The sequence below is a fragment of the Berghia stephanieae genome, chromosome 12, assembly GCF_034508935.2.
Source record: "Berghia stephanieae isolate SIO BIC M18660-M18661 chromosome 12, UCSD_Bste_1.3, whole genome shotgun sequence".
Classification (NCBI taxonomy): Eukaryota; Metazoa; Mollusca; class Gastropoda; order Nudibranchia; family Aeolidiidae; genus Berghia; species Berghia stephanieae.
Genome location: NC_088371.1, coordinates 14,570,501 through 14,597,400, shown reverse-complemented (window position 1 = coordinate 14,597,400; position 26,900 = coordinate 14,570,501). Strand labels below are relative to the sequence as shown.

Sequence of the window (26,900 nt, the reverse complement as noted above, 5' to 3'; positions counted from 1 at the left end):
CGTTTTGGGTTTCCCCTTTATCAACAAAACACGACGATTCATCTAATTCCAAAACGCAAGAGTGTAAGAAATATTTAATTCTACCCCTCAATCGATTCCGATTTCGTCACCTCTGAGTAAAAAACATTTTCAAAAATACTTAAATGATAATTTATCTTTTTGTTAAATATAATTTAACGATTTATAATCTGACGTCACACATTACTATTGTAAACATATTATCACTACGCGTTACTATTTAGGGAGTGGGGTGGAATAATACATGATTACACATTCTTCTCGACCTTTTGCTTTGTTTATTTTAGTTTGAGCCCAGTATTCCATTGTTGTGATCTGTGCTAATAAGATAAAAAAAAAAAGATGAGTATTGCTTCGCTGTTGGAAGTGAGTTGAGTTTGAATGTTTTATTGAGGAGAATGGATATCATTTTATAGTGTGCTGAACACCAATCATTCACATTGTTGACCAGTTTAGCTTCAATTTGACTTTTTAGCATCTGGTTCATCCCGACATAATACCGTTTTGGGGCGATGGGTCACATACGTTACTCCTTTATCATAGTTATTGTTGTAATAAGATTGTTTGCAAAATACTGCACGCATTTAGAAAACACAGAAAATCTAACTAAATCGATTATAAAAGGTGCTGGTAATTAGAATAGAGTTTGTGTTTGTTACATTTGGTGTCGACTTATCTCCGAGTTCAATTTAAGACAAACTTCAGAAGTTTTATTCAATTATAATTCTGGTTGCTTTGTATATGTCTGAAGAAGGCCTTGTACTAAAATAGTGCAGCGAAGGGGATTGTGACACAGACGTGAGCAAAGAAAATCAGTTGGCTGGTTGTGTTTTTATTGTGTACATAATAGAGAGATATCCTTTAAAGGCTTAAAACTCTGTGAGAAGTATTGTGAGAAATGGTATTCTGGATTTATAGACTGATCTCCTTGCATAGACATTGAAAAGTTAAAGATACGAATACGTACGGTTGACACACACTTTGAAGTATTTTTTTTTTTTTTTGGTTTGTTTTTTTTTTTTTTTTTTGGTCTGTTTGTTTTTTTTTGGAACCATCAATCATGACAGACACTGAGAAAAGTTTGGCTCTGACAGAAACCTCCATTTTGATGATGTCGGAAGTAAAGACACTTCCAGAAAAAGAACGGATATGACGTCATTGAAACTGACCTTGATTACAATCGTGATTCAGATAAGGCCAAAGACGATAGGAGCGATAATGATATTGAACACAATAATAATTCAATCAATAAAAAGAGTGAAACAATATCAGGATTGAAAATATTCACCGTTTTATCCGGCCGTCAAAGTATACCTTGATTTTTATTGCAATGGCCACTTGTTTATCCGGTGTTGCTTTTTCATTGCTGGGTCCGTTTTATCTTACGGAGGCGGTGGGAAAAGGCATGAATATTACCACTGTCGGATTTGTTTTGGGGATTTTTCAGCTGATAATCTTCCTCACTGCACCCGTGTTTGAAACATTTCTAATAAAAAATGGACCTCGATTTGTTTTCATAGCCGGTATTTCTGTCGGTGGATGCTGCAATATCATATTTGGAACACTAGAATACTGTCCTAGCGGCAGAGCTTTTATTGTTATGAGTGTCCTTGTGAGGTCTGTGAAAGCGGTTGGATTCTCTGCTCACCTTACCTCGAGCTTCGCCATAGTGGGATCAGAATACAAGGAAAACGTGGCGCTTATAATATTTGGAATTCTCCAAACCATGTCTCGTCTCGGGTTCGTGTTGGGGCCAACTATTGGTGGAGCTCTTTACGAGTTGGGTGGGTTCGGCGCTCCTTTTTATTTTGCTGGAGTCGCTGAATACTGAATGGTTTGGCAGCGTTTAAATTCCTTCCGCCCGTGGAAGTAGTCCCTACTGAACGTAAAGGGTCTGTTTTAGTATTACTACGCAATCGGATGATATCCATTCCATTGATGAGTGTGTTGTTTAGTCTACCGGTATAACGACCTTTGACTCCACATCCGCCAAACACGCGGAGCCCATGAATCCATCCGTCTCTGTCATGGGGATTTTATTCGAAGTTGTAGCTTTGTTATATTCACTCATGTGTTTTCTTTGTGGGTACATTCTAAAGACATCCAGGCTCCTCTTATCATTGGCGGACATTTAATTTTCGGAATTGGTTATTTTGTCCTTGCTTCCATTTTTATCTTATAATCTGGTGCCTATCTTGGTGGGATTAGTACTTTTCGGGAGTACCTACCTGTGGCTGCACATTGATTCCAACTATGAAGTGCATGGTGACAGGTGCCACTGAGATGGGAGTTGAAAACAACATGGATACGTATGCCTTGGTCTCGGGATTTTTTAACTCTTTTCATACTCTAGGCGGATTTATAGGGCCAGTCGGTGTTGGGTACTTGATTGAGGAGTTTGATTACCCCGTCGCTTACACAGTGGTTGGGATGTGTCATGTGTCCATGATGGCGTTAACATGTTTGTTCTTTGCGTATAGAAAATGTACAAGCAGAAAGAAAGGAACGTATAGAAGCCTTGATGTTGACAATCATACGAGTTCGCCACAAGCAACTGATTGTGTCCAGAGCGACCATATAATTGTTAGAGACCCATTTACACGATCTTTGTCAATTTCTGTGAAATCTCATTGACAGTGGCGTTGCGCATTGACGGCATATGGTGGTGCCATAATCAGACGACGTAAAAGAATGCTAACACAGTGAACACGATTAAGAGGAGAGAGCACGTGTTAAAAACTCTTTTTTGTTTTTTGTTTTTTTGGAGGGGTGGGGGGGGGGGGGGCGATGGTTTCTACAAGTGGACAAAACTCACAACATCACACAATTCACGAAAACAGCTACAACACTGAAATACCAGTACTGTGTGAAAAGGTCTTTGTAATAATGGTTCTTTGTCCACCAATTAAGGGACTGGATTAGGTAGATAATGCAATTAATGTGTGATAAATGTAAATTCAAGAGAGAGAGAGAGAGAGAGAGAGAGAGAGAGAGAGAGAGAGAGAGAGAGAGAGAGAGAGAGAGAGAGAGAGAGAGAGAGAAGAAGCTATGACAGAAAAGAAGCTATGACAGAAATTACATACTTTTAGTACTTGTAAAGAAAATCCGCACGGCGATGTTTCATCTCGGCAAAACTTTTTATAATTTGCTTATTGAACTCTGGAATGGCATCTATTTCAGCTTTGTGAATAGACTTCAACAGTCATGACGTCACTTCCCTTGAAATGACACAACTATCGGAACCATGGCGGGCGCTCTTATGAAATACTTCTCCGACGAGCATAAAAGTGTATCCAGTGGAGAAAAGCATTATCAGTCTGATCATGTTTTGACTTTTATACATTCTGATCACATGACATGTGAAAAAGTTCTAGCCAGCACGAAGAATAAAAAGTCCGATTTTCTTTGTTTAGAACCAAGCTGCTCGTTGCTGGGCGGACGAGACATCAGACTATTGAATCCTATTGACAAACTTATCAAAGAATTTAACCGCTCCTATTTCATTGAATTTCGCAAGAAAGTTTGCACTATTTTAAATATGCTAAAACGACATTCAGGTTCAGCAGAAGCTATAGGTGTTGTGACGTTTTGTGCTTTCAGTGAAGCTAGTCTGCAGGCCAGTATCAACAATGGTAGACAGCACTTTGATTAACGATAGACAATTTTTGTGGGAAAATGATTCGTTTTGATAAATCACCCGAAGCTCACTTTTCAGTTTATCAGATTCTAAAAATGGGTATTTAGTATTTATGGATAATGGTTTCAAAATGTGCTTCAGGAAATTGAGCCTGATAGGTGGTGAGTTTAATGGGATTTAAAATAGCAAAAGAAGATAAAAATGTATTGTCAATAAGCCTGCTTGTTAAATGTGTCACTCATACAAACGCTACCATCAACTCGGCATTACAAGCAAGAAATACGTTGCTAAATTCGTCAATACTTCGTTGCATTTAATTACTTTATTCAATTATCGTGAAAAAGATGGATTCAAAGTCCAAAGTGCTAACCATTACACCATGTGACCGCGGTGGAAATATTGACTTTTCTCCCTTGTATTGCATATAGTCGTTATGAGAAGGGTTCTCTCATCCGCTGTAAGAATTGGTAAAAGTTTTGAAATAATAATTGATGATGATGATGATGATCATCATCATCATCATCATCGTCATCATAAATTTTAATGTGTCGTATTTTTAAGTTTTATGTTGTTTCTATTTGCTGCTTACAAATAAACTTGACAATAATCAGTGCTTTTGACAGTTAATGTTATCATTTGAATGGTCGAAGTTACCCTAATTATGACGTAAATGGTGTAATATTGGCGCATCCCCCACCAGTCCAACGGTGGAGCTCTCAGATCCTGGCACAGATTGTGGGGTTTTCCGCTTTATTTGAAGATAGTATAATAATTCGACCCAGTTTCTCGCTTAATACTGATGGATAGAGCATTAAATGGAGCTTTGAATTGCTTTGCTCCACAATAACGGCGTTGATTCAGTCACTGGTGTCACCAACACACACGAGTCGGCGCAGTGCAGTGCGTGAGGCGTGAATCGGAATCGTGAATCAAGTGGATAATAAAAAGGCAGTATGTTGTTGGCGAAAGACAGTGTAGTTATAATTTCTCAGTTTTATTTTTTAATTAAAGTATGCTGTCAATGATTTATAAAAGATTGGCGCGGTGCTCGGCAGCACTCGATACAATAGCCCGACGCCTCTGGTTCTCACCATTTTCGTGTTTGCCAAAGGTTACTACAGCAACGAGTTTACCGAATTGGATTTAATTGCCTAGCTTAGGTGCCATTTCTAAAAAAGAAAATTATAATAACTATGATATTAATAATACTCCTGCTCTCTCAATATTTTGATGAGAGAATAAAATAACTTGATTCTAACCCAATACTGTCTGTATCTTTCTCTAAATAATATTTGAATTGTCATATATCAATTCTGAACTTCTTTGTTTCTCGGTTTTGTTGACATTTGTCATAGTGTATTCCAAGATAAATAGAGAAGAATTTGAAAAAAAAAACTTTATTGCAGTATTTCTGTCATAGATATATAGAGAGATTTTGCATTATATTTATGAATGTATCAATTTAAAAAGTGATCACGAACTGGAGAGAGAGAGAGAGAGAGAGAGAGAGAGAGAGAGAGAGAGAGAGAGAGAGAGAGAAAATAATAGTCGATTTTGGCTCCAAATCATTGTTGCTGCATAAAATATCTGGCTAACTAAAACCAATCACTAGTTATTTAAAGTTGTCTCACACGTTCATAAATTAACTTTGAGTCAACTTTTGTAAACGAAATACAACCATCTCTACACATTTAATGATTCAAAGGTGAAACAAGACGAATTACATCATTCCGAACAATATTGTATGTCAAGAATTGCATTGAAATTGGGCGCACTTCTTTCACCGGTCCTATGGTGTAATGGTTAGCACTTTGGACTCTGAATCCAACGATCCGAGTTCAAATCTCGGTAGGACCTGACGGTATTTTTTTTTTTTTTCTTTCTTTCTTTTTCTTTTTCTTTTTCTTTCTCACATTCCAATTCTCCTGTCTCTCCTTTTCTGCGATCGTTATTGTTTTCAATGTAATTATTCTAATCATAAATTGCTATTGCTCGTGATGATGATGATGATTGCGATGACTATTATTATTATTATTATTATATTATTATTATTATTATTATTATTATTATTATTATTATTATTATTATTATTATTATTATTATTATTATTATTATTATTATTATTATTATTATTGTTATTATCATATATTATTATTATTTATATTATTATTATTATTATTATTATTATTATTATTATTATTATTATTATTATTATTATTATTATTATTATTATTATTATTATTATTATTATATTATTATTATTATTATTTATTATTATTATTATTATTATTATTATTATTATTATTAATTATTTATTATTATTATTATTATTATTATTATTATTATTATTATTTATTATTATTATTATTATTATATTATTATTATTATATTATTATTATTATTATTATTATTATATTTATTATTATTATTATTATTATTATTATTATTATTATTATATTATTATCATTATTATTATATATTATTATTATTATTATCATCATATATCATCATCATCATCTATTCATCATCATCATCATCATCATCATCTATATCATTAGTGCTATTATTATTATTATTATTATATATTAGATTATTATTATTATTATTATTATTATTATTTTATTATTATTATTATTATTATTATTATTATTATTATTATTATTATTATTATTATTATTATTATTATTATATTATTATTATTATTATTATTATTAATTATTATTATTATTATTATTATTATTATTATTATTAATTATTATTATTATTATTTATTATTATTATTATTATATTATTATTATTATTATATTATTATTATTATTTATTATTTATTATATTATTATCAATCATCATCATCAATTATTATTTCAAAACGTTTACCAATTCTTACATCAGAGAGATGAGAGATCCCAAAACGACTATAATGCAATACAAGGGGGAAAAGTCAATATTTCCATGCGGTCCCATGGTGTAATGGTTAGCATTTTGGACTTTGAATCCAGCGATCCGAGTTAAAATCTCGGTGGGAAGTCTTTATGTTTTTAAAAAATCCTATCCTTTCTATTCATTTTTCTTTCACAATTTTCATCATCATTGTCGACATTCTAAATAACATGTTCTTGTTATTGTTGTCATTTTTGCCGGACCCTTTTGAAAAAGTATATTTTGTTGTCCTATCAATATATTTATCTTCATTGTTATCAAACGTATCAAAGTATTCTTTATTATCATCATCATCATCATCATCATCATCATCATCATCATCATCATCATCATCACAGCAACTATAAAAACAACTACTACTACAACTAGATACTAATGCTGTTGCTATTTCAATCATTTTTTTTATTTAAGATATTCTCTTTTTAGTTGCATCAGATTTGAGACCTCTTTCTTATATAATATTATTAGGATGCAATAGTATAAGATAGACCAACCAATGCATCCATATCGGTCCCATGGTGTAATGGTTAGCACTTTGGACTCTGAATCCAACGATCCGAGTTCAAATCTCGGTGGGACCTGGTGGTGGTGTTTTTTTTTTTTTTAACTTTATATTTTTATTTTCTTCCAACGTAGGAATACTGCTATCGTTGTCATTTTCGAAATGTTTTGTCTTTTTTCCTGGCGGTGGGGGGGGGGGGGGGGGTCAATTTTTCCTGTTCCTTATTTTCTTATTACTATTATTATTATCGTCATCATCATTATTTTTGTTATTATTATTATAAAAGAGAAAAGAAATTATTTTAAAAAAAAGCAACAAACAAAACAATAATAATAATAATTATTATTATTTATTCTTTTTGTTGTTATTCTTATTATTATTATCATCATCAATTATTATTTCAATACTTTTACCAATTCTTACATCAGAGAGATGAGAAATCCCTTCTTATAACGACTATATGCAATACAAGGGAGAAAAGACAACATGTCCACCGCGGTCCCATGGTGTAATGGTTAGCACTTTGGACTTTGAATCCAACGATCCGAGTTCAAATCTCGGTGGGACCTCTTTATGTTTTTAAAAAATCCTATCCTTTTTATTCTTTTTTTTTTTTTTTCTATCACAATTGTCATCATCATTGTCGACATTCTAAATAAAATATTCTTGTTATTGTTGTCGATTTTGCCGGACCCTTTTGACTTTGACGAAGTCTATTTTGTTGTCCTATCAATATATTTATCTTCATTGTTATCAAACGTATCAAAGTATTCTTTATCATCATCATCATTACAGCAACTATAAAAACAACTACTACTACAACTAGATACTAATGCTGTTGCTATTTCAATCATATTTAAAAAAATTTAAAATCTTCTCTTTTTAGTTACATCAGATTTGAGACCTCTTTCTAATAATATTAGGATGCCATAGTATAAGATAGACCAACGAATGCATCCATGTCGGTCCCATGGTGTAATGGTTAGCACTTTGGACTCTGAATCCAACGATCCGAGTTCAAATCTCGGTGGGACCTGGTGTCTTTTTTTTTTTATTTTATATTTTTATTTTCTTCCAACGTCGTCTCTTGCTGTCGTTATCATTGTCGAAATGGTTTTTTTTCCCCTGGGGGTGGGGAGGGGAGGGGGGGGGGGGGTATCATTTTTCCTGTTCCTTATTTATTATTATTATTATTATTATTATTATTATTATTATTATTATTATTATTATTATTATTATTATTATTATTATTATTATTATTATTATTATTATCATTATTATTATTATTATTATTATTATTTATTATTATTATTATCATTATTATTATTATTTCATTATCGTCATCATCGTTATTTTTGTTAACATTATTATAAAACAAAAAAAAACAAAAAACAGAAAAAGAAATGATTAAAAAAAACAACAAACAAATCAATAATAATAATAATAATTATTATTATTTATTGTTTTTGTTGTTATTCTTATTATTATTATTATCATCATAAATTATTATTTCAAAACTTTTACCAATTGGATTCAGTAGTCTGACGTCACGCCGCCCGGCAACGGCGGCCATCTTCGTTCTAAACAAAGAAAATCATTACTTTTTATTCTTCAAGCTGGCTAGAACTTTTCATATGTCTTGTGACCAGAATGTGTAAAAGTCAAAACATGATCAAATTTATGGGGTTTTTTTTTCCTCTGGATACGCTTTTATGCTCGCCGGAGAAATATTTCATACTGCGTCCGCCATTGTTCCGATAGTTTAGAGCCAGTGTTGCTAAGTTACCATGCGTCATTAGGAAGGAAGTGACGTTACGACTATTGAATCCTATTCTTACATCAGATGAGAGACCCCTTATCATAACGACTACATATATGCAATAAAGGGAGAAAAGACAACATGTCCACCGCGGTCCCATGGTGTAATGGTTAGCACTTTGGCTTGAATCCAACGATCCGAGTTCAAATCTCGTGGGACCTCTTTATGTTTTTAAAAAATCCATCCTTTTATTCTTTTTTTTTTTCTATCACAATTGTCATCATCATTGTCGACATTCCGAGTTCAAATCTCGGTGGGACCTGGTGTCTTTTTTTTTTTTATTTTATATTTTTATTTTCTTCCAACGTCGTCTCTTGCTGTCGTTATCATTGTCGAAATGGTTTTTTTTCCCCTGGGGGTGGGAGGGAGGGGGTGGGGATCATTTTTTCCTGTTCCTTATTATTTTTATTTTATTTATTATTATTATTATTATTATTATTATTTTATTATTATTATTATTATTATTATTATTATTATTATTATTATTATTATTATTATTATTATTATTATTATTATATTATATTATTATTATTATTATCATTATCGTCATCATCGTTATTTTTGTTAACATTATTATAAAACAAAAAAAAAAAAAAAACAAAAAAAGAAATGATTAAAAAAAAACAACAAACAAAATCAATAATAATAATAATTATTATTATTATTTATTGTTTTTGTTGTTATTCTTATTATTATTATTATCATCATAAATTATTATTTCAAAACTTTTACCAATTGGATTCAGTAGTCTGACGTCACGCCGCCCGGCAACGGCGGCCATCTTGTTCTAAACAAAGAAAATCATTACTTTTTATTCTTCAAGCTGGCTAGAACTTTTCATATGTCTTGTGACCAGAATGTGTAAAAAGTCAAAACATGATCAAATTTATGGGTTTTTTTTTCCTCTGGATACGCTTTTATGCTCGCCGGAGAAATATTTCATACTGCGTCCGCCATTGTTCCGATAGTTTAGAGCCAGCGTTGCTAAGTTACCATGCGTCATTAGGAAGGAAGTGACGTTACGACTATTGAATCCTATTCTTACATCAGATGAGAGACCCCTTATCATAACGACTACATATATGCAATAGAAGGGAGAAAAGACAACATGTCCACCGCGGTCCCATGGTGTAATGGTTAGCACTTTGGACTTTGAATCCAACGATCCGAGTTCAAATCTCGGTGGGACCTCTTTATGTTTTTAAAAAATCCTATCCTTTTTATTCTTTTTTTTTTTTTCTATCACAATTGTCATCATCATTGTCGACATTCTAAATAAAATGTTCTTGTTATTGTTGTCGATTTTGCCGGACCCTTTTGACTTTGGAGAAGTCTATTTTGTTGTCATATCAGTATAATTTATCTTCATTGTTATCAAACGTATCAAAGTATTCTTTATCATCATCATCATTACAGCAACTATAAAAAACAACTACTACTACAACTAGATACTAATGCTGTTGCTATTTCAATCATATTTTTTAAAATTTAAAATCTTCTCTTTTTAGTTACATCAGATTTGAGACCTCTTTCTAATAATATTAGGATGCCATAGAATAAGATAGACCAACGAATGCATCCATATCGGTCCCATGGTGTAATGGTTAGCACTTTGGACTCTGAATCCAACGATCCGAGTTCAAATCCGGTGGGACCTGGTGTCTTTTTATTTTTATTTTATATTTTTTTTTCTCCAACGTCGGCTCTTGCTGTCGTTATCATTGTCGAAATGGTTTTTTTTTCCCCTGGGGGTGGGGAGGGGAGGGGGGGGGGTATCATTTTTTTTCCTGTTCCTTATTGTTGTTGTTGCTTTTATTATTATTATTATTATTATTATTATTATTATTATTATTATATTATTATTATTATTATTATTATTATTATTATTATTATTATTATTATTATATTATTATTATTATTATTATTTATTATATTATTATTATTATTATTTCATTATCGTCATCATCGTTATTTTTGTTAACATTATTATAAAACAAAAAAAAAAAAAAAAACAAAAAAGAAATGATTAAAAAAAAACAACAAACAAATCAATAATAATAATAATTATTATTATTATTTATTGTTTTTGTTGTTATTCTTATTATTATTATTATCATCATAAATTATTATTTCAAAACTTTTACCAATTGGATTCAGTAGTCTGACGTCAGGCCGCCCGGCAACGGCGGCCATCTTGGTTCTAAACAAAGAAAATCATTACTTTTTATTCTTCAAGCTGGCTAGAACTTTTCATATGTCTTGTGACCAGAATGTGTAAAAGTCAAAACATGATCAAATTTATGGGGTTTTTTTTTCCTCTGGATACGCTTCTATGCTCGCCCGAGAAATATTTCATACTGCGTCCGCCATTGTTCCGATAGTTTAGAGCCAGTGTTGCTAAGTTACCATGCGTCATTAGGAAGGAAGTGACGTTACGACTATTGAATCCTATTCCTACATCAGATGAGAGACCCCTTATCATAACGACTACATATATGCAATACAAGGGAGAAAAGACAACATGTCCACCGCGGTCCCATGGTGTAATGGTTAGCACTTTGGACTTTGAATCCAACGATCCGAGTTCAAATCTCGGTGGGACCTCTTTATGTTTTTAAAAAATCCTATCCTTTTTATTCTTTTTTTTTTTTTCTATCACAATTGTCATCATCATTGTCGACATTCTAAATAAAATGTTCTTGTTATTGTTGTCGATTTTGCCGGACCCTTTTGACTTTGGAGAAGTCTATTTTGTTGTCATATCAGTATATTTATCTTCATTGTTATCAAACGTATCAAAGTATTCTTTATCATCATCATCATTACAGCAACTATAAAAACAACTACTACTACAACTAGATACTAATGCTGTTGCTATTTCAATCATATTTTTTAAAATTTAAAATCTTCTCTTTTTAGTTACATCAGATTTGAGACCTCTTTCTAATAATATTAGGATGCCATAGAATAAGATAGACCAACGAATGCATCCATATCGGTCCCATGGTGTAATGGTTAGCACTTTGGACTCTGAATCCAACGATCCGAGTTCAAATCTCGGTGGGACCTGGTGTCTTTTTATTTTTATTTTATATTTTTATTTTCTTCCAACGTCGGCTCTTGCTGTCGTTATCATTGTCGAAATGGTTTTTTTCCCCTGGGGGTGGGGAGGGGAGGGGGGGGGGTATCATTTTTTTCCTGTTCCTTATTGTTGTTGTTGCTTTTTTTATTATTATTATTATTATTATTATTATTATTATTATTATTATTATTATTATTATTTATTATTATTATTATTATTATTATTATTATTATTTTATTTATATCATTATCGTCATCATCGTTATTTTTGTTAACATTATTATAAAAAAAAAAAAACAAAAAAAAAAAGAAATGATTAAAAAAAAACAACAAACAAATCAATAATAATAATAATTATTATTATTATTTATTGTTTTTGTTGTTATTCTTATTATTATTATTATCATCATAAATTATTATTTCAAAACTTTTACCAATTGGATTCAGTAGTCTGACGTCACGCCGCCCGGCAACGGCGGCCATCTTGGTTCTAAACAAAGAAAATCATTACTTTTTATTCTTCAAGCTGGCTAGAACTTTTCATATGTCTTGTGACCAGAATGTGTAAAAGTCAAAACATGATCAAATTTATGGGGTTTTTTTTCCTCTGGATACGCTTTTATGCTCGCCCGAGAAATATTTCATACTGCGTCCGCCATTGTTCCGATAGTTTAGAGCCAGTGTTGCTAAGTTACCATGCGTCATTAGGAAGGAAGTGACGTTACGACTATTGAACCCTATTCTTACATCAGATGAGAGACCCCTTATCATAACGACTACATACAACAAGGGAGAAAAGACAACATGTCCACCGCGGTCCCATGGTGTAATGGTTAGCACTTTGGACTTTGAATCCAACGATCCGAGTTCAAATCTCGGTGGGACCTCTTTATGTTTTTAAAAAATCCTATCCTTTTTATTCTTTCTTTTTTTCTATCACAATTGTCATCATCATTGTCGACATTCTAAATAAAATGTTCTTGTTATTGTTGTCGATTTTGCCGGACCCTTTTGACTTTGGAGAAGTCTATTTTGTGTCATATCAATATATTTATCTTCATTGTTATCAAACGTATCAAAGCATTCTTTATCATCATCATCTTTACAGCAACTATAAAAACAACTACTACTACAACTAGATACTAATGCTGTTGCTATTTCAATCATATTTTTTAAAATTTAAAATCTTCTCTTTTAGTTACATCAGATTTGAGACCTCTTTCTAATAATATTAGGATGCCATAGTATAAGATAGACCAACAATGCATCCATATCGGTCCCATGGTGTAATGGTTAGCACTTTGGACTCTGAATCCAACGATCCGAGTTCAAATCTCGGTGGGACCTGGTGTCTTTTTTTTTTAATTTTATATTTTTATTTTCTTCCAACGTCGGCTCTTGCTGTCGTTATCATTGTCGAAAGGGTTTTTTTTTCCCCTGGGGGTGGGGGTATCATTTTTTCCTGTTCCTTATTGTTGTTGTTGTATTATTATTATTATTTTATTATTATTATTATTATTATTATTATTATTATTATTATTATTATTATTATTATTATTATTATCATTATCGTCATCATCGTTATTTTTGTTAACATTATTATAAAACAAAAAAAAAAAAAAAAAAAAAAGAAATGATTAAAAAAAAACAACAAACAAATCAATAATAATAATAATTATTATTATTATTTATTGTTTTTGTTGTTATTCTTATTATCATCATAAATTATTATTTCAAAACTTTTACCAATTGGATTCAGTAGTCTGACGTCACGCCGCCGGCAACGGCGGCCATCTTGGTTCTAAACAAAGAAAATCATTACTTTTTATTCTTCAAGCTGGCTAGAACTTTTCATATGTCTTGTGACCAGAATGTGTAAAAGTCAAAACATGATCAAATTTATGGGTTTTTTTTCCTCTGGATACGCTTTTATGCTCGCCGGAGAAATATTTCATACTGCGTCCGCCATTGTTCCGATAGTTTAGAGCCAATGTTGCTAAGTTACCATGCGTCATTAGGAAGGAAGTGACGTTACGACTATTGAATCCTATTCTTACATCAGATGAGAGACCCTTATCATAACGACTACATATATGCAATACAAGGGAGAAAAGACAACATGTCCACCTCGGTCCCATGGTGTAATGGTTAGCACTTTGGACTTTGAATCCAACGATCCGAGTTCAAATCTCGGTGGGACCTCTTTATGTTTTAAAAAATCCTATCCTTTTTATTCTTTCTTTTTTTCTATCACAATTGTCATCATCATTGTCGACATTCTAAATAAAATGTTCTTGTTATTGTTGTCGATTTTGCCGGACCCTTTTGACTTTGGAGAAGTCTATTTTGTTGTCATATCAGTATATTTATCTTCATTGTTATCAACGTATCAAAGTATTCTTTATCATCATCATCATTACAGCAACTATAAAAACAACTACTACTACAACTAGATACTAATGCTGTTGCTATTTCAATCATATTTTTAAAAATTTAAAATCTTCTCTTTTTAGTTACATCAGATTTGAGACCTCTTTCTAATAATATTAGGATGCCATAGTATAAGATAGACCAATCAATGCATCCATATCGGTCCCATGGTGTAATGGTTAGCACTTTGGACTCTGAATCCAACGATCCGAGTTCAAATCTCGGTGGACCTGGTGTCTTTTTTTTTAATTTTATATTTTATTTTCTTCCAACGTCGGCTCTTGCTGTCGTTATCATTGTCGAAAGGGTTTTTTTTTCCCTGGGGGTGGGGGTATCATTTTTCCTGTTCCTTATTGTTGTTGTTGTTGTTATTATTATTATTATTATTATTATTATTATTTTTTATTATTATTATTATTATTATTATTATTATTATCATCATTATCGTCATCATCGTTATTTTTTTTAACATATTATAAAAAAAACAAAAAAAAAAACAAAAAAAAAGAAATGATCAAAAAAAAAAAAACAAAACAAACAAATCATATAATAATAATTATTATTATTATTTATTGTTTTTGTTGTTATTCTTATTATTATTATCATCATAAATTATTATTTCAAAACTTTTAACAATTGGATTCAGTAGTCTGACGTCACGCCGCTCGGCAACGCGGCCATCTTGGTTCTAAACAAAGAAAATCATACTTTTTATTCTTCAAGCTGGCTAGAACTTTTCATATGTCTTGTGACCAGAATGTGTAAAAGTCAAAACATGATCATATTTATCGGGTTTTTTTTTTCCTCTGGATACGCTTTTATGCTCGCCGGAGAAATATTTCATGCAATAGTATAAGATAGACCAACAATGCATCCATATCGGTCCATGGTGTAATGGTTAGCACTTTGGACTCTGAATCCAACGATCCGAGTTCAAATCTCGGTGGGACCTGGTGTCTTTTTTTTTTTTTATATATTTTTATTTTCTTCCAACGTCGGCTCTTGCTGTCGTTATCATTGTCGAAAGGGTTTTTTTTTCCCTGGGGGTGGGGGTATCATTTTTTCCTGTTCCTTATTGTTGTTGTTTGTATTATTATTATTATTATTATTATTATTATTATTATTATTATTATTATTATTTATTATTATTATTATTATTATTATTATTATTATTATTATCATTATCGTCATCATCGTTATTTTTGTTAACATTATTATAAAACAAAAAAAAAACAAAAAACAAAAAAAAAGAAATGATTAAAAAAAAACAACAAACAAATCAATAATAATAATAATTATTATTATTATTTATTGTTTTTGTTGTTATTCTTATTATCATCATAAATTATTATTTCAAAACTTTTACCAATTGGATTCAGTAGTCTGACGTCACGCCGCCCGGCAACGGCGGCCATCTTGGTTCTAAACAAAGAAAATCATTACTTTTTATTCTTCAAGCTGGCTAGAACTTTTCATATGTCTTGTGACCAGAATGTGTAAAAGTCAAAACATGATCAAATTTATGGGTTTTATTTTCCTCTGGATACGCTTTTATGCTCGCCCGAGAAATATTTCATACTGCGTCCGCCATTGTTCCGATAGTTTAGAGCCAATGTTGCTAAGTTACCATGCGTCATTAGGAAGGAAGTGACGTTACGACTATTGAATCCTATTCTTACATCAGATGAGAGACCCCTTATCATAACGACTACATATATGCAATACAAGGGAGAAAAGACAACATGTCCACCGCGGTCCCATGGTGTAATGGTTAGCACTTTGGACTTTGAATCCAACGATCCTAGTTCAAATCTCGGTGGGACCTCTTTATGTTTTTAAAAAATCCTATCCTTTTTATTCTTTTTTTTTTTTCTATCACAATTGTCATCATCATTGTCGACATTCTAAATAAAATGTTCTTGTTATTGTTGTCGATTTTGCCGGACCCTTTTGACTTTGGAGAAGTCTATTTTGTTGTCATATCAATATATTTATCTTCATTGTTATCAAACGTATCAAAGTATTCTTTATCATCATCATCATTACAGCAACTATAAAAACAACTACTACTACAACTAGATACTAATGCTGTTGCTATTTCAAGCATATTTTTTAAAATTTAAAATCTTCTCTTTTTAGTTTCATCAGATTTGAGACCTCTTTCTAATAATATTAGGATGCCATAGTATAAGATAGACCAACCAATGCATCCATATCGGTCCCATGGTGTAATGGTTAGCACTTTGGACTCTGAATCCAACGATCCGAGTTCAAATCTCGGTGGGACCTGGTGTCTTTTTTTTTTAATTTTATATTTTTATTTTCTTCCAACGTCGGCTCTTGCTGTCGTTATCATTGTCGAAAGGGTTTTTTTTTCCCCTGGGGGTGGGGGTATCATTTTTTCCTGTTCCTTATTGTTGTTGTTGTTGTTATTATTATTATTATTATTATTATTATTATTATTATTATTATTATTATTATTATTATTATTATTATTATCATCATTATCGTCATCATCGTTATTTTTTTTAACATTATTATAAAAAAAAACAAACAAAAAAAACAAAAAAAAAAGAAATGATCAAAAAAAAAAAAAACAACAACAAACAAATCAATAATAATAATAATTATTATTATTATTTATTGTTTTTGTTGTTATTCTTATTATTATTATCATCATAAATTATTATTTCAAAACTTTTAACAATTGGATTCAGTAGTCTGACGTCACGCCGCTCGGCAACGGCGGCCATCTTGGTTCTAAACAAAGAAAATCATTACTTTTTATTATTCAAGCTGGCTAGAACTTTTCATATGTCTTGTGACCAGAATGTGTAAAAGTCAAAACATGATCATATTTATCGGGTTTTTTTTTCCTCTGGATACGCTTTTATGCTCGCCGGAGAAATATTTCATGCAATAGTATAAGATAGACCAACCAATGCATCCATATCGGTCCCATGGTGTAATGGTTAGCACTTTGGACTCTGAATCCAACGATCCGAGTTCAAATCTCGGTGGGACCTGGTGTCTTTTTTTTTTTTTTTAATTTTATATTTTTATTTTCTTCCAACGTCGGCTCTTGCTGTCGTTATCATTGTCGAAATGGTTTTTTTCCCCTGGGGGTGGCGAGGGGAGGGGGAGGGGGGGGGCTATCATTTTTTCCTGTTCTTTATTGTTATTATTATTATTATTATTATTATTATTATTATTATTATTATTATTATTATTATTATTATTATTATTATTATTATTATTATCGTCATCATCGTTATTTTTGTTAACATTATTATAAAACAAAAAACAAAAAAACAAAAAAAGAAATGATTTTAAAAAAACAACAAACAAATCAATGATAATAATTATTATTATTATTATTTATTGTTTTTCTTGTTATTCTTATTATTATCATTATCATCATAAATTATTATTTTAAAACTTTTACCAATTGGATTCAGTAGTCTGACGTCACGCCGCCCGGCAACGGCGGCAATCTTGGTTCTAAACAAAGAAAATCATTACTTTTTATTCTTCAAGCTGGCTAGAACTTTTCATATGTCTTGTGACCAGAATGTGTAAAAGTCAAAACATGATCAAATTTATGGGGTTTTTTTTCCTCTGGATACGCTTTTATGCTCGCCGGAGAAATATTTCATACTGCGTCCGCCATTGTTCCGATAGTTTAGAGCCAGTGTTGCTAAGTTACCATGCGTCATTAGGAAGGAAGTGACGTTACGACTATTGAATCCTATTCTTACATCAGATGAGAGACCCCTTATCATAACGACTACATACAGTAAAATTACTTTAAACCGAAAGAAGCTAAACCGAAAAATACCTTAAACCGCAAAGAATTTAATAAATTGTACTAGTTTCTTCATTTTCTTTGTACTAATTCTTACGATGAACCGAAATACTTCTAAGCAGGACTTTCTTTAAACCGAAACAACTTGAGAGCACCTTCCCTTTTTCTCTCTATATTTTTCTTCAAAAATTCGGGAAAGAGGCCACACGTAATAATGTCTGGCGATATTAAACAGAGCGTAAGTATAAGATGAGGGTGATGGGTGGGGTGGGGGGGGGGGGGGGGGGGAAGGCAAACACTTCAATCACTGCACTTGGACTTGGCCAACACCACAGTCGCACAGACTGGAAAGGAAGACAGCGGGTGACTGGCAGGCGAAAAATGAGGAAAGAGGGGGGGGGGGGGGGGGGGGGGGGGGGGGGTTGGGGGTGGAGAATTACGCAGGCGAGATGTTCTCGCTCGTGTGTTGATGCTTTGAAACTGACTGGATTTTCAACACGACGATAAGGAGGGGGGGGGGGGGGTAGACAACTGACCATTGAAATGACATTTCATTTCCACTTTGTTTAAATGTGTGTGTGAGGGGGGGGGGGGGGGGGTTCTATGTAATTAGGCCTTTGAACCTAATGGCTTTTTAAAAAAAGAGAGATGTGTAGTAGACAGCTTAGCATTGACACGCCTTTTCATTTCCATTTCACTTCACCTCTGAGTAGCTGCCCATCATTCATTATCAATTATCGCACAAGAACTTTCGATCGTATTTTAGCTTTGCTAAGATGTCTAAACTAAAAGAAAGCATTGTGCTTACACGTTTGAGTTTAAAATCAAAATACTATGTGAAGTCGAAAAAAAAAGGTGATCAAGACGGAGATATGTAAAATACACGGCATCCCGAACTCAACTCTTTCAACAATTTTGAATTGAAAACGAAAACCCCCAAAAATATTTTTAAAACACACACAAAAAAAAAATAAAAAATAACAATAAAAAAAATAAAAAATTAATGGTTACGAAGATGGCATTTATTCAACAACTCCATTTAAGGGGAAACCCATGATACGATTAAATGAGCAAATTCCTGAAATAGTTACTACCCTTGAAAAACATTGCAAAACGGGAACTTGCTTTAAACCAAAATGTCTTTAAACCGAAATGGTTTAGAAGGTCCCCAAAATTTCGGTTTAAAGTAATTCTACTGTATATGCAATACAAGGGAGAAAAGACATGTCCACCGCGGTCCCACGGTGTAATGGTTAGCACTTTGGACTTTGAATCCAACGATCCGAGTTCAAATCTCGGTGGGACCTCATTATGATTTTAAAAAATCCTATCCTTTTTTTTTTCTATCACAATTGTCATCATCATTGTCGACATTCTATAAAATGTTCTTGTTATTGTTGTCGATTTTGCCGGACCCTTTTGACTTTGAAGAAGTAAATTTTGTTGTCCTATCAATGTATTTATCTTCATTGTTATCAAAGTATTGTTTATTATCACCATCATCATCACAGCAACTATAAAAACAACTACTACTACAACTAGATACTAATACTGTTGCTATTTCAATCATTTTTTTATTTAAAATATTCTCTTTTTCGTTACATCAGATTTTAGACCTCTTTCTAATGGTGTTAGGATTGCAGTTGTATAAGATAGACCAACCAATGTATCCACATCGGTCCCATGGTGTAATGGTTAGCACGTTGGACTCTGAATCCAACGATCCGAGTTCAAATCTTGGTGGGACCTGGTGGTGGTGTTGTTTTTTTTTTATAATTTATATTTTTATTTTCTTCCAACGTCGGCCACTGCTGTCGTTATCATTGTCGAAACGTTTTTTTTTTATTTTATTTTTTTTGGGAGGGTATCAATTTTTTCCTGTTCCTTATTATTATTATTATTATTATTATTATTATTACTATCATCATCATTATTATTTTTATTATTATAAAACAAAAAAAAAAAAGGAATGATTTAAAAAACAACAACAAACAAAACAAGTGTCATAATAATAATTATTATTATTAGTGGAGGGGGTGGAGGAGTATCAATTTTTTTCTGTTCAGCCTATTATAATTATCATTATAAGAAGAAAAAAATCAAACATTGCTATTATTATCATTATGATCATCATCTACTACTACTACTAATATTAATACAACTGCTAATGCTACTACTACTCCTAGTCTACGGAACAATACTTTGTACATTCGCCATTCTGCTATCTTTCGCTCTGTTTTGTTCACAATTTGCAAGACCAAGTTCTTATTTTTAAATTAAAGTAAAGAGTGATTCATTCGCATATTACTTCAATCTCTTCGTCAACTCGAGAAACTTTAACAGTTATGAGAAATTTACTTGTCAATTAGAAAACAATTCTGGTTAGAGGACATATTTATGTACATAATGTTACATATTGTCATAAGTTAGTACCATCCCACATCACACCCCCTATCTCTTCAGTATTTACTTATGGATTGTTTCCAGAACAGTTCCTCGTAGATCCTCTTATTTATTCTTCATTGTCTGTTATGAATTTTCCATTTTTACAATCTACTATAGTGTACATTTGTAATTATACAAGACATTTTGGTCAGACCAAACATTTTCTAGTCTCAAGTTGAAGGTTTTTCGGGGTTTTGCTTTCATAACAGAATCTGTTACTGTTACTGGTAAACTGTTATAATTGAGTTGTTCTCACTCATAAGAAACTGTTTTCTCTTGGTCTATGTGTGTGAAGTTTTTTTTTTTTTTTTGTTACGTCTAATATCTTTTCTTATCGAGAAATCTTTCCTCGGTCATCTTTATCACTTGTTATATTGTTTACAAGTTCTAACATGCTCCCCCCCTTATATCATGTTTTTCAACATTGGTAACTTCAGTTTCTCCAGTCTTTCCTCAAAATCTAGGGATCTCAGTCCAGGCCGCTGTTCTATGGCCTTAATTTGCTCGTTGTATTTTTCTTTAATCAAGGAAACAAAACTGAGCTTGCATAGTCCAAAAGTGCAATATCAATATCACAAGCGCTTTGTAGAAAGAGGGGCAACAAATATCTTGATTGATATTGGAATAAGCTAATATATGGGGTTGGCTTTTTTGATTATTTGACCTTTTCAATGACATGTGTATAGAGACACCAATGCCCTCTTTTTCATAAGCCTATTACAGTAGAATACCCAGTAAAGTGTACATAATAATATTTGAAGTCTTCTCTTGGTCAACTGGTTCATTTTTGCCAACTTGAGGACTTAACACGCATCTGGGTGATATTGAGGCTGCAACAGTATGGTTTGGGAAATATTCCACTAATAATAATGTACCCAGCACGAACTCAGACCAAAATACAATGCACTCCAGCACGGTTTCCTCCAACTCAAACTCATCGGGACACTCATAAAGGTTCGAGGATACCGTGGCATGTTAAAAACAACTTGATGGAGAGGATGGGGAAGGCAATGTAAGCCATCTCTCCCTCACTCAATTTGTGGTGATGAGCTGCCGCTGACACCAGGTGCAGTCTTGATTTTTTTTTCTGACTACCCCCCCCCCCCCCCCCCCCCCCAAGCAGTGCTTGAGTACAGCTGCTTCTATTAGATCTGATGAAGAGTACTTTGTGGTAGACTAGTGTCCTGTCCAAGGGATTGTAATATATCACATTGTCTGTTTCAGGCCATAGAAACCGGGATAAACCCTGGCTCCATGGACCCCACCAGAGAAATAGGGACAAAGCTAAGCAACCTCATTCCAAGACAAAGAGGGAAAGCAACCTGGAAAAGGAAAAACAGATACAGGGAGATAGTGGACACAACAAGAGTGACCGCCCTGCCTACCATGGGAGGTCAAAAGACCCCACCCAGCAAATCTCTCCACCATCATACTAAATGAATGTTAACAATCCTGACCATAACACGAACACCAATGAACTTGCATCAAACAAATGACTTTTAATAAAACATAATATTTTATTTTAAAGAATGACAAATGATTTTAAAAAATAAACTAAAATAAATAAATAAATCAATGATGATGATTGGTGTGAAAAAAAAAATGTGACCAAATGAAATGAATAATTCTTTGCAAATCATTGTAATAAATGACACAATTTGTGATATTAAAGAATGATGGCTGATCTTTATGAATAATAATAAACAGATGATGATGATTTAAATGAAAATAAAAAAAAAAACCCAACAAAACAATCAATGATCCTTTGCTACGACTTCATAGGCTCCGACCCATCAGGATTCTTTCCCTGTTTCTCTAATTCAGCTCTGTGAAACAAAATGAAAAAAAAGAAAATTATAATGAAAAAGATTAAAAGTTAAGCATATTGTATATCTGGCGGGTCAGAAAAATTGTCCCCTGTTTGGCAGTTTAGTGCGTCTATTCTATTCAGGCCAAATTGCTGTAGTTTTTACACAATTTTCTGCAATTGAAAATTTTCTTATACAAAATTTCAACAATTTAATAATTTCAATACTGCTGAAATCACCATGACAAAATAGAAACATTTGTCTCTTAAATGTTTATTCTTTTAGGTTCAATTGTTTGACAATGATAGGAGTCTTCTTACCAATTAGAAAATCAAATTAACTGAATACATTGCACTCGGGATAGGCGGACGTTGCTTAAGTCGATTTATTCCCTTGTCCCCCCCCCCCCTTCTTCCTCTATAACAATAGTAAAAAAATGCTCCACATAAGTAGATGTTCTTATCACTCATGACCACAATAAAATCACAAATAAACAGGTATTTCCATTGGTTAAAAAAGCTTTGCCTGACACCCGTGCGCAATGCACATATATGCAGTATCGAATAGCTTTCATTTATCCAGTTCACATTTTACATCGTGCAACTTCAGGGGCTAAGCATGGCTCAACAGTACAGTCTTTGCTTCGTGCCCGAAAGGTACTGAGTTCGATCACCTGCCAATGTGCTCTGTGGCCTTGAGCAAGTCACCTCGCCCTAGCTCGATTTGCAATGCGGTTGACGTCTGGGCTATTCCAGTTTTTCCTTGGAATTGACCCAAGAGAATAATGTCCCACATGGGATGAATAAAGGGAATTTTATTATCCATTTATTCTATTTATCCATTCAAGTAAAGATTTAAAAAAAAAAATTCTTCTAATCCGAGGCGATTCTATCTAATGACCCTCTTTATTAGTAGGTATCAATTCTATCAAGAATTCAAGTCAAGTCTACAACTTAAATGGCAAACAGAGGGTTGACAATCCTATTGCTGAAAAGAAAGATTGAGCTGATCGATGCAGTTGAAAAGTATGGCGGGCAACAGAAAATCATCGCAGAGCAAATTGGCATACCAGCCAAATAAATCTACATGAGTTATCAAATTAAAAGAAAATTTAAAAATTTGTCTTTTTAAAAATCAAAACAAATTTTTTTATTTTTCTTTGCAAAATCTCAAAAATTTGCAGATTATGCGGCTGCAATGCAAATAAGTGAATTTTTTAAGCTGCAAGTGATGCCGGATAAGGCCTAGAGGTGAGAGGAAGAGCTCCATCTTGAATAACAATGAAATCGTTATTTGGTACAGCCTTTTGCAAACAGGCAACAAGTCTTTATGTAAATGCTCTATATAAAAGAAAGCAGTCGTGTTTCGTTTTGTCAGGAATGATGACGAAGGGCACTGTGAATTTTTTAATGGAAACACAATATGGTAACACGGGTCTCTGCAATAATTCACTGCTTGTACGACACAGCTTATCCAATCGAATGAGTCTTTTTGATCCGGTAATATAACATTGATAATTTTTATTATCTGATGGCATCTGAATCAAAATTTTTTTTACCCATCTTGGAACACATTTTCGACATCAATTTCAGAGTACTGTTTTAAAAATTATTTTGCTCGACACAATCGGCCAGATACAAATCTCACATATCTGAATACCATAAACGCATGAGAATAAAAAGCCTTTAAAATGTTTCAAGAACTCAACCTAGTGCTGGCCACAGCAGAACACCAGGGACCTACAGATACTGACAGTTATACCACAAGACCACGAAGCTGAAATTCTTACCTAAGCTGTACGCTGAAATCATCACCGATGTTATCATCATCCCAGTTATCTTCCCAAACATTAATGTCATCAGGGTTCTCTTCTTCTCCTGTCCAATCTGAGAGAGAGAAAAAAAATAAAGATCAATACCCATTTGGATAATCACAATAAAAGTCACTTATTTTTCAGTTACAGCAAGCTTTGCGACCACAAGATAACATCCTCCATCAGTCCCAGATACAGACAGCACATTTTTCAGAACAGAACAATTGAAAAAGCGTCCATTTTTTTTTTCATAACTAGGACAGCAAACACCATCGTGCTAGTGACGAGAGAGAGAGAGAGAGAGAGAGAGAGAGAGAGAGAGAGAGAGAGAGAGAGAGAGGGAGGGAGGGAGAGAGTGAGAGAGAATTGCATCTACCTCAGAGATAGAGCAGGGGAATCAGATCACAAAAATAAAAAATAAAAAAAACCTTTGCTCAGAAACAAAATTTACTGAGGGAAAAACAAAACAAAACAAAACAAAAAAAATACATATAAAATGGCGGACTTGGACCCACGTTGCAAAAGAATAGGAACTTAAACTTAAATGGAAAGGTGGTCTAAATCTATCAACACAGAACTGGCCAATTACTAACTACTGCTTGCAAATTCCACAGGATGCTCTGTTCCTGTATTTGATAGTAACATAATTACCTCTTTGTTAACTAAAAAATAGACTGGCTCTATTACTCCGAATGCTCAGGAAAATAAACTTGAACTCTATTTCTCTGAATGGTCAGCTCGCCTCCTGTAGCTCATGGGTTACTGACGCGATGTCAATGCAAAAGTAAATGCTCAAACAGAGTGGACAGGGAATTCTCATGAATCATCAAGCTAGCGTTTTTAAGGCATGTTGTTGACAAAGACGGATTGTGCTATTGTGAATACTCCATGGCGCGTTCACTTTTGTACTTCGCGCTGTAATGTCAAAGAGAGAACAGAAGTAAACCTAAATAACAAAGCGAAAGTCTCAAGATGGGAACAGAGGTTAAAAGACAGGATAGCACAAACTCAAGATAGAAGTCTAACTGAAAGTTGAGAATAAAAGTCAGAGCGCCCAAGCACTGGCAAAAGAACCCCCCCCCCCCCAAAAAAAAAGATTTTAAAAAATGCATATTCATATAAACACATTCAGACACTCTCGCAAATAACAAAAAAAATCTTGAGAACGGAATCCATTCGGAAAAAAGAAATCAAGTTTATTTTCCCGAGCATAGTCACTTCGTAAAAAAAATCGAAATTTAAAACCAGAAATAGAAAATAGAAGTTGCATTGAATTTGAAGGCAAAATAATAATAATAATGTTCGAGAAAAGTCAAGAGGTTCTGTAGCACACAGTGGTTAAAAAGCTGTCAGACTCTAACCTTGAAGGTAGTGAATTCAATTCCAATTGTGGAAATTTTTTATTTTCTTTTACTAACGCCAGCTGAGGCTAAAGGCAAAGGCTAAAGTTAAATTTAAATAAAGTATTAAAATTAAAGTTAAAGTAAAGGCTAAGCCTAAGCCAGCCTAAGTTCTAAGGCAACTTCAGATCTCTTACAATTCCTGTTTACATACCCTCGGCAGGAAATTCCTCAAACTCATCATCTTCCTCAAGAAGACCGAGATCAGGATTATTTGTTTTGGACATTATTTATGGGAGAAAAATTGTGACTGGCCACAGAGGAAAAACAAAGAAGGGAATGACTTTCGATTTTGATGTTGAACTGAAGGAAGAAATGGAAAGTATGTACTTCCCTTGTTATCCTCTCAGAAGGTATTCGAACTTTATTCCTCTCAGATATTCCCATTCAGTTTTATTGATATCGTTCAAAATAATACAATCAGGAAGCATCTTTATCTAAACAATTAGAAACAATTATCCATCCTTGTGAAAATCAAAATGTTCATCGGTTTAGTTAAGAGTTAATCAAGAATTACTTATTATTTTGACAATCATTCGATATTTTCATTGCATGACGAGAAAAGGGAGGTCATTCACCAATAACTAGGCAACTTCATTCAATGCTCTGGACACTATTCAATAGTATTGAATCAATACAAGGTAATCCTGTGGGTAATTTGTAATATGTAAGATATCTAGTAATAATCGGCAATCATTCAATGGACCAAAATAATGATAATACCCCAGTTCTAAACATCATCCTTGGTCAAGAATTTGGCATTAATTTCTTGAAGATATCTTAGTCTTATTCTGTAAAAACAAAAAAAACAAACAAAAAAACTGAGCTCTTCTCTAAAAATTATTTTTAAAATTAAAGTATAAGACTTGATCGGAATCACATTCATTCCACAGTCACAGTCACCACAGTCAGTCCTGTCACTGTCACCACAGTTCAGTGAGTTAAAGTAGTAAAGGCTATGATATGATATGATATAAGTTATAAGTCCAGATTTATGTAGGCTTTTACAGCGTTTTATCTGCTCACTCTTGTGCATTCGTGAATGTATTTAATTCAGGTCTCTCAAAACTGGGCATGCCACATAGTGGAAGGAGGTGTCTGAATTTAACTTTACAAACAGTATTTTTCTGTTTCACAATGAGCATCAAGACGGCACTTGAATGCCTGCAATGAAGGGGCGTCAACTGTTGCAGGCAGGCGGT

At 32.9% G+C, this 26,900-nt stretch overlaps 2 protein-coding genes, 17 non-coding genes and 1 pseudogene across 23 annotated transcripts in view; 19 read left to right on the top strand and 1 right to left on the bottom strand.

Moving 5' to 3' along the window:
• The first annotated feature begins 1,348 nt into the window (after positions 1 to 1,348).
• Positions 1,349 to 1,849, top strand: LOC144957560 (MFS-type transporter SLC18B1 pseudogene; annotated as a pseudogene).
• Positions 1,850 to 5,440: 3,591 nt separating this feature from the next.
• Positions 5,441 to 5,512, top strand: Trnaq-cug (transfer RNA glutamine (anticodon CUG)). The gene has a single exon. It is a non-coding gene; the product is annotated as a tRNA-Gln (tRNA).
• A 1,592-nt stretch (positions 5,513 to 7,104) lies between these two features.
• On the top strand, positions 7,105 to 7,176 carry Trnaq-cug (transfer RNA glutamine (anticodon CUG)). Its single transcript has one exon. It is a non-coding gene; the product is annotated as a tRNA-Gln (tRNA).
• Positions 7,177 to 7,594: 418 nt separating this feature from the next.
• On the top strand, positions 7,595 to 7,666 carry Trnaq-uug (transfer RNA glutamine (anticodon UUG)). Its single transcript has one exon. It is a non-coding gene; the product is annotated as a tRNA-Gln (tRNA).
• Positions 7,667 to 8,061: 395 nt separating this feature from the next.
• Positions 8,062 to 8,133, top strand: Trnaq-cug (transfer RNA glutamine (anticodon CUG)). Its single transcript has one exon. It is a non-coding gene; the product is annotated as a tRNA-Gln (tRNA).
• Positions 8,134 to 10,035: 1,902 nt separating this feature from the next.
• Trnaq-uug (transfer RNA glutamine (anticodon UUG)) lies at positions 10,036 to 10,107 on the top strand. The gene has a single exon. It is a non-coding gene; the product is annotated as a tRNA-Gln (tRNA).
• A 1,341-nt stretch (positions 10,108 to 11,448) lies between these two features.
• Positions 11,449 to 11,520, top strand: Trnaq-uug (transfer RNA glutamine (anticodon UUG)). Its single transcript has one exon. It is a non-coding gene; the product is annotated as a tRNA-Gln (tRNA).
• A 393-nt stretch (positions 11,521 to 11,913) lies between these two features.
• Positions 11,914 to 11,985, top strand: Trnaq-cug (transfer RNA glutamine (anticodon CUG)). The gene has a single exon. It is a non-coding gene; the product is annotated as a tRNA-Gln (tRNA).
• Positions 11,986 to 12,812: 827 nt separating this feature from the next.
• On the top strand, positions 12,813 to 12,884 carry Trnaq-uug (transfer RNA glutamine (anticodon UUG)). The gene has a single exon. It is a non-coding gene; the product is annotated as a tRNA-Gln (tRNA).
• A 388-nt stretch (positions 12,885 to 13,272) lies between these two features.
• Trnaq-cug (transfer RNA glutamine (anticodon CUG)) lies at positions 13,273 to 13,344 on the top strand. Its single transcript has one exon. It is a non-coding gene; the product is annotated as a tRNA-Gln (tRNA).
• Positions 13,345 to 14,127: 783 nt separating this feature from the next.
• Trnaq-uug (transfer RNA glutamine (anticodon UUG)) lies at positions 14,128 to 14,199 on the top strand. The gene has a single exon. It is a non-coding gene; the product is annotated as a tRNA-Gln (tRNA).
• Positions 14,200 to 14,588: 389 nt separating this feature from the next.
• Trnaq-cug (transfer RNA glutamine (anticodon CUG)) lies at positions 14,589 to 14,659 on the top strand. The gene has a single exon. It is a non-coding gene; the product is annotated as a tRNA-Gln (tRNA).
• Positions 14,660 to 15,308: 649 nt separating this feature from the next.
• Positions 15,309 to 15,379, top strand: Trnaq-cug (transfer RNA glutamine (anticodon CUG)). The gene has a single exon. It is a non-coding gene; the product is annotated as a tRNA-Gln (tRNA).
• Positions 15,380 to 16,180: 801 nt separating this feature from the next.
• Trnaq-uug (transfer RNA glutamine (anticodon UUG)) lies at positions 16,181 to 16,252 on the top strand. The gene has a single exon. It is a non-coding gene; the product is annotated as a tRNA-Gln (tRNA).
• Positions 16,253 to 16,644: 392 nt separating this feature from the next.
• Positions 16,645 to 16,716, top strand: Trnaq-cug (transfer RNA glutamine (anticodon CUG)). The gene has a single exon. It is a non-coding gene; the product is annotated as a tRNA-Gln (tRNA).
• A 665-nt stretch (positions 16,717 to 17,381) lies between these two features.
• On the top strand, positions 17,382 to 17,453 carry Trnaq-cug (transfer RNA glutamine (anticodon CUG)). Its single transcript has one exon. It is a non-coding gene; the product is annotated as a tRNA-Gln (tRNA).
• A 2,014-nt stretch (positions 17,454 to 19,467) lies between these two features.
• Positions 19,468 to 19,539, top strand: Trnaq-uug (transfer RNA glutamine (anticodon UUG)). Its single transcript has one exon. It is a non-coding gene; the product is annotated as a tRNA-Gln (tRNA).
• Positions 19,540 to 19,909: 370 nt separating this feature from the next.
• On the top strand, positions 19,910 to 19,981 carry Trnaq-cug (transfer RNA glutamine (anticodon CUG)). Its single transcript has one exon. It is a non-coding gene; the product is annotated as a tRNA-Gln (tRNA).
• Positions 19,982 to 22,393: 2,412 nt separating this feature from the next.
• Positions 22,394 to 26,033, bottom strand: LOC144958356 (26S proteasome complex subunit SEM1-like). The gene is made up of 3 exons (XM_078890309.1): positions 25,853 to 26,033; positions 24,275 to 24,371; positions 22,394 to 22,503 (listed from the first exon to the last, which is right to left on the bottom strand). Exons 1-3 carry the CDS (start codon positions 25,923 to 25,925, stop codon positions 22,446 to 22,448), a joined length of 228 nt encoding a protein of 75 aa, XP_078746435.1. The 5' UTR covers positions 25,926 to 26,033; the 3' UTR covers positions 22,394 to 22,445.
• A 216-nt stretch (positions 26,034 to 26,249) lies between these two features.
• The window catches only part of LOC144958355 (STE20-related kinase adapter protein alpha-like), a 29,253-nt gene continuing 28,602 nt past the window's right edge, over positions 26,250 to 26,900 (top strand). For 3 of the 5 annotated variants that reach the window (XM_078890303.1, XM_078890305.1, XM_078890308.1), the window contains exon 1: positions 26,250 to 26,339. The gene's annotated coding sequence lies outside the window, so the exon portion shown is untranslated. Of the gene's footprint in view, positions 26,635 to 26,900 lie in introns of all 5 variants that reach the window. The other 2 variants (XM_078890304.1, XM_078890307.1) reach the window with 2 other exon arrangements.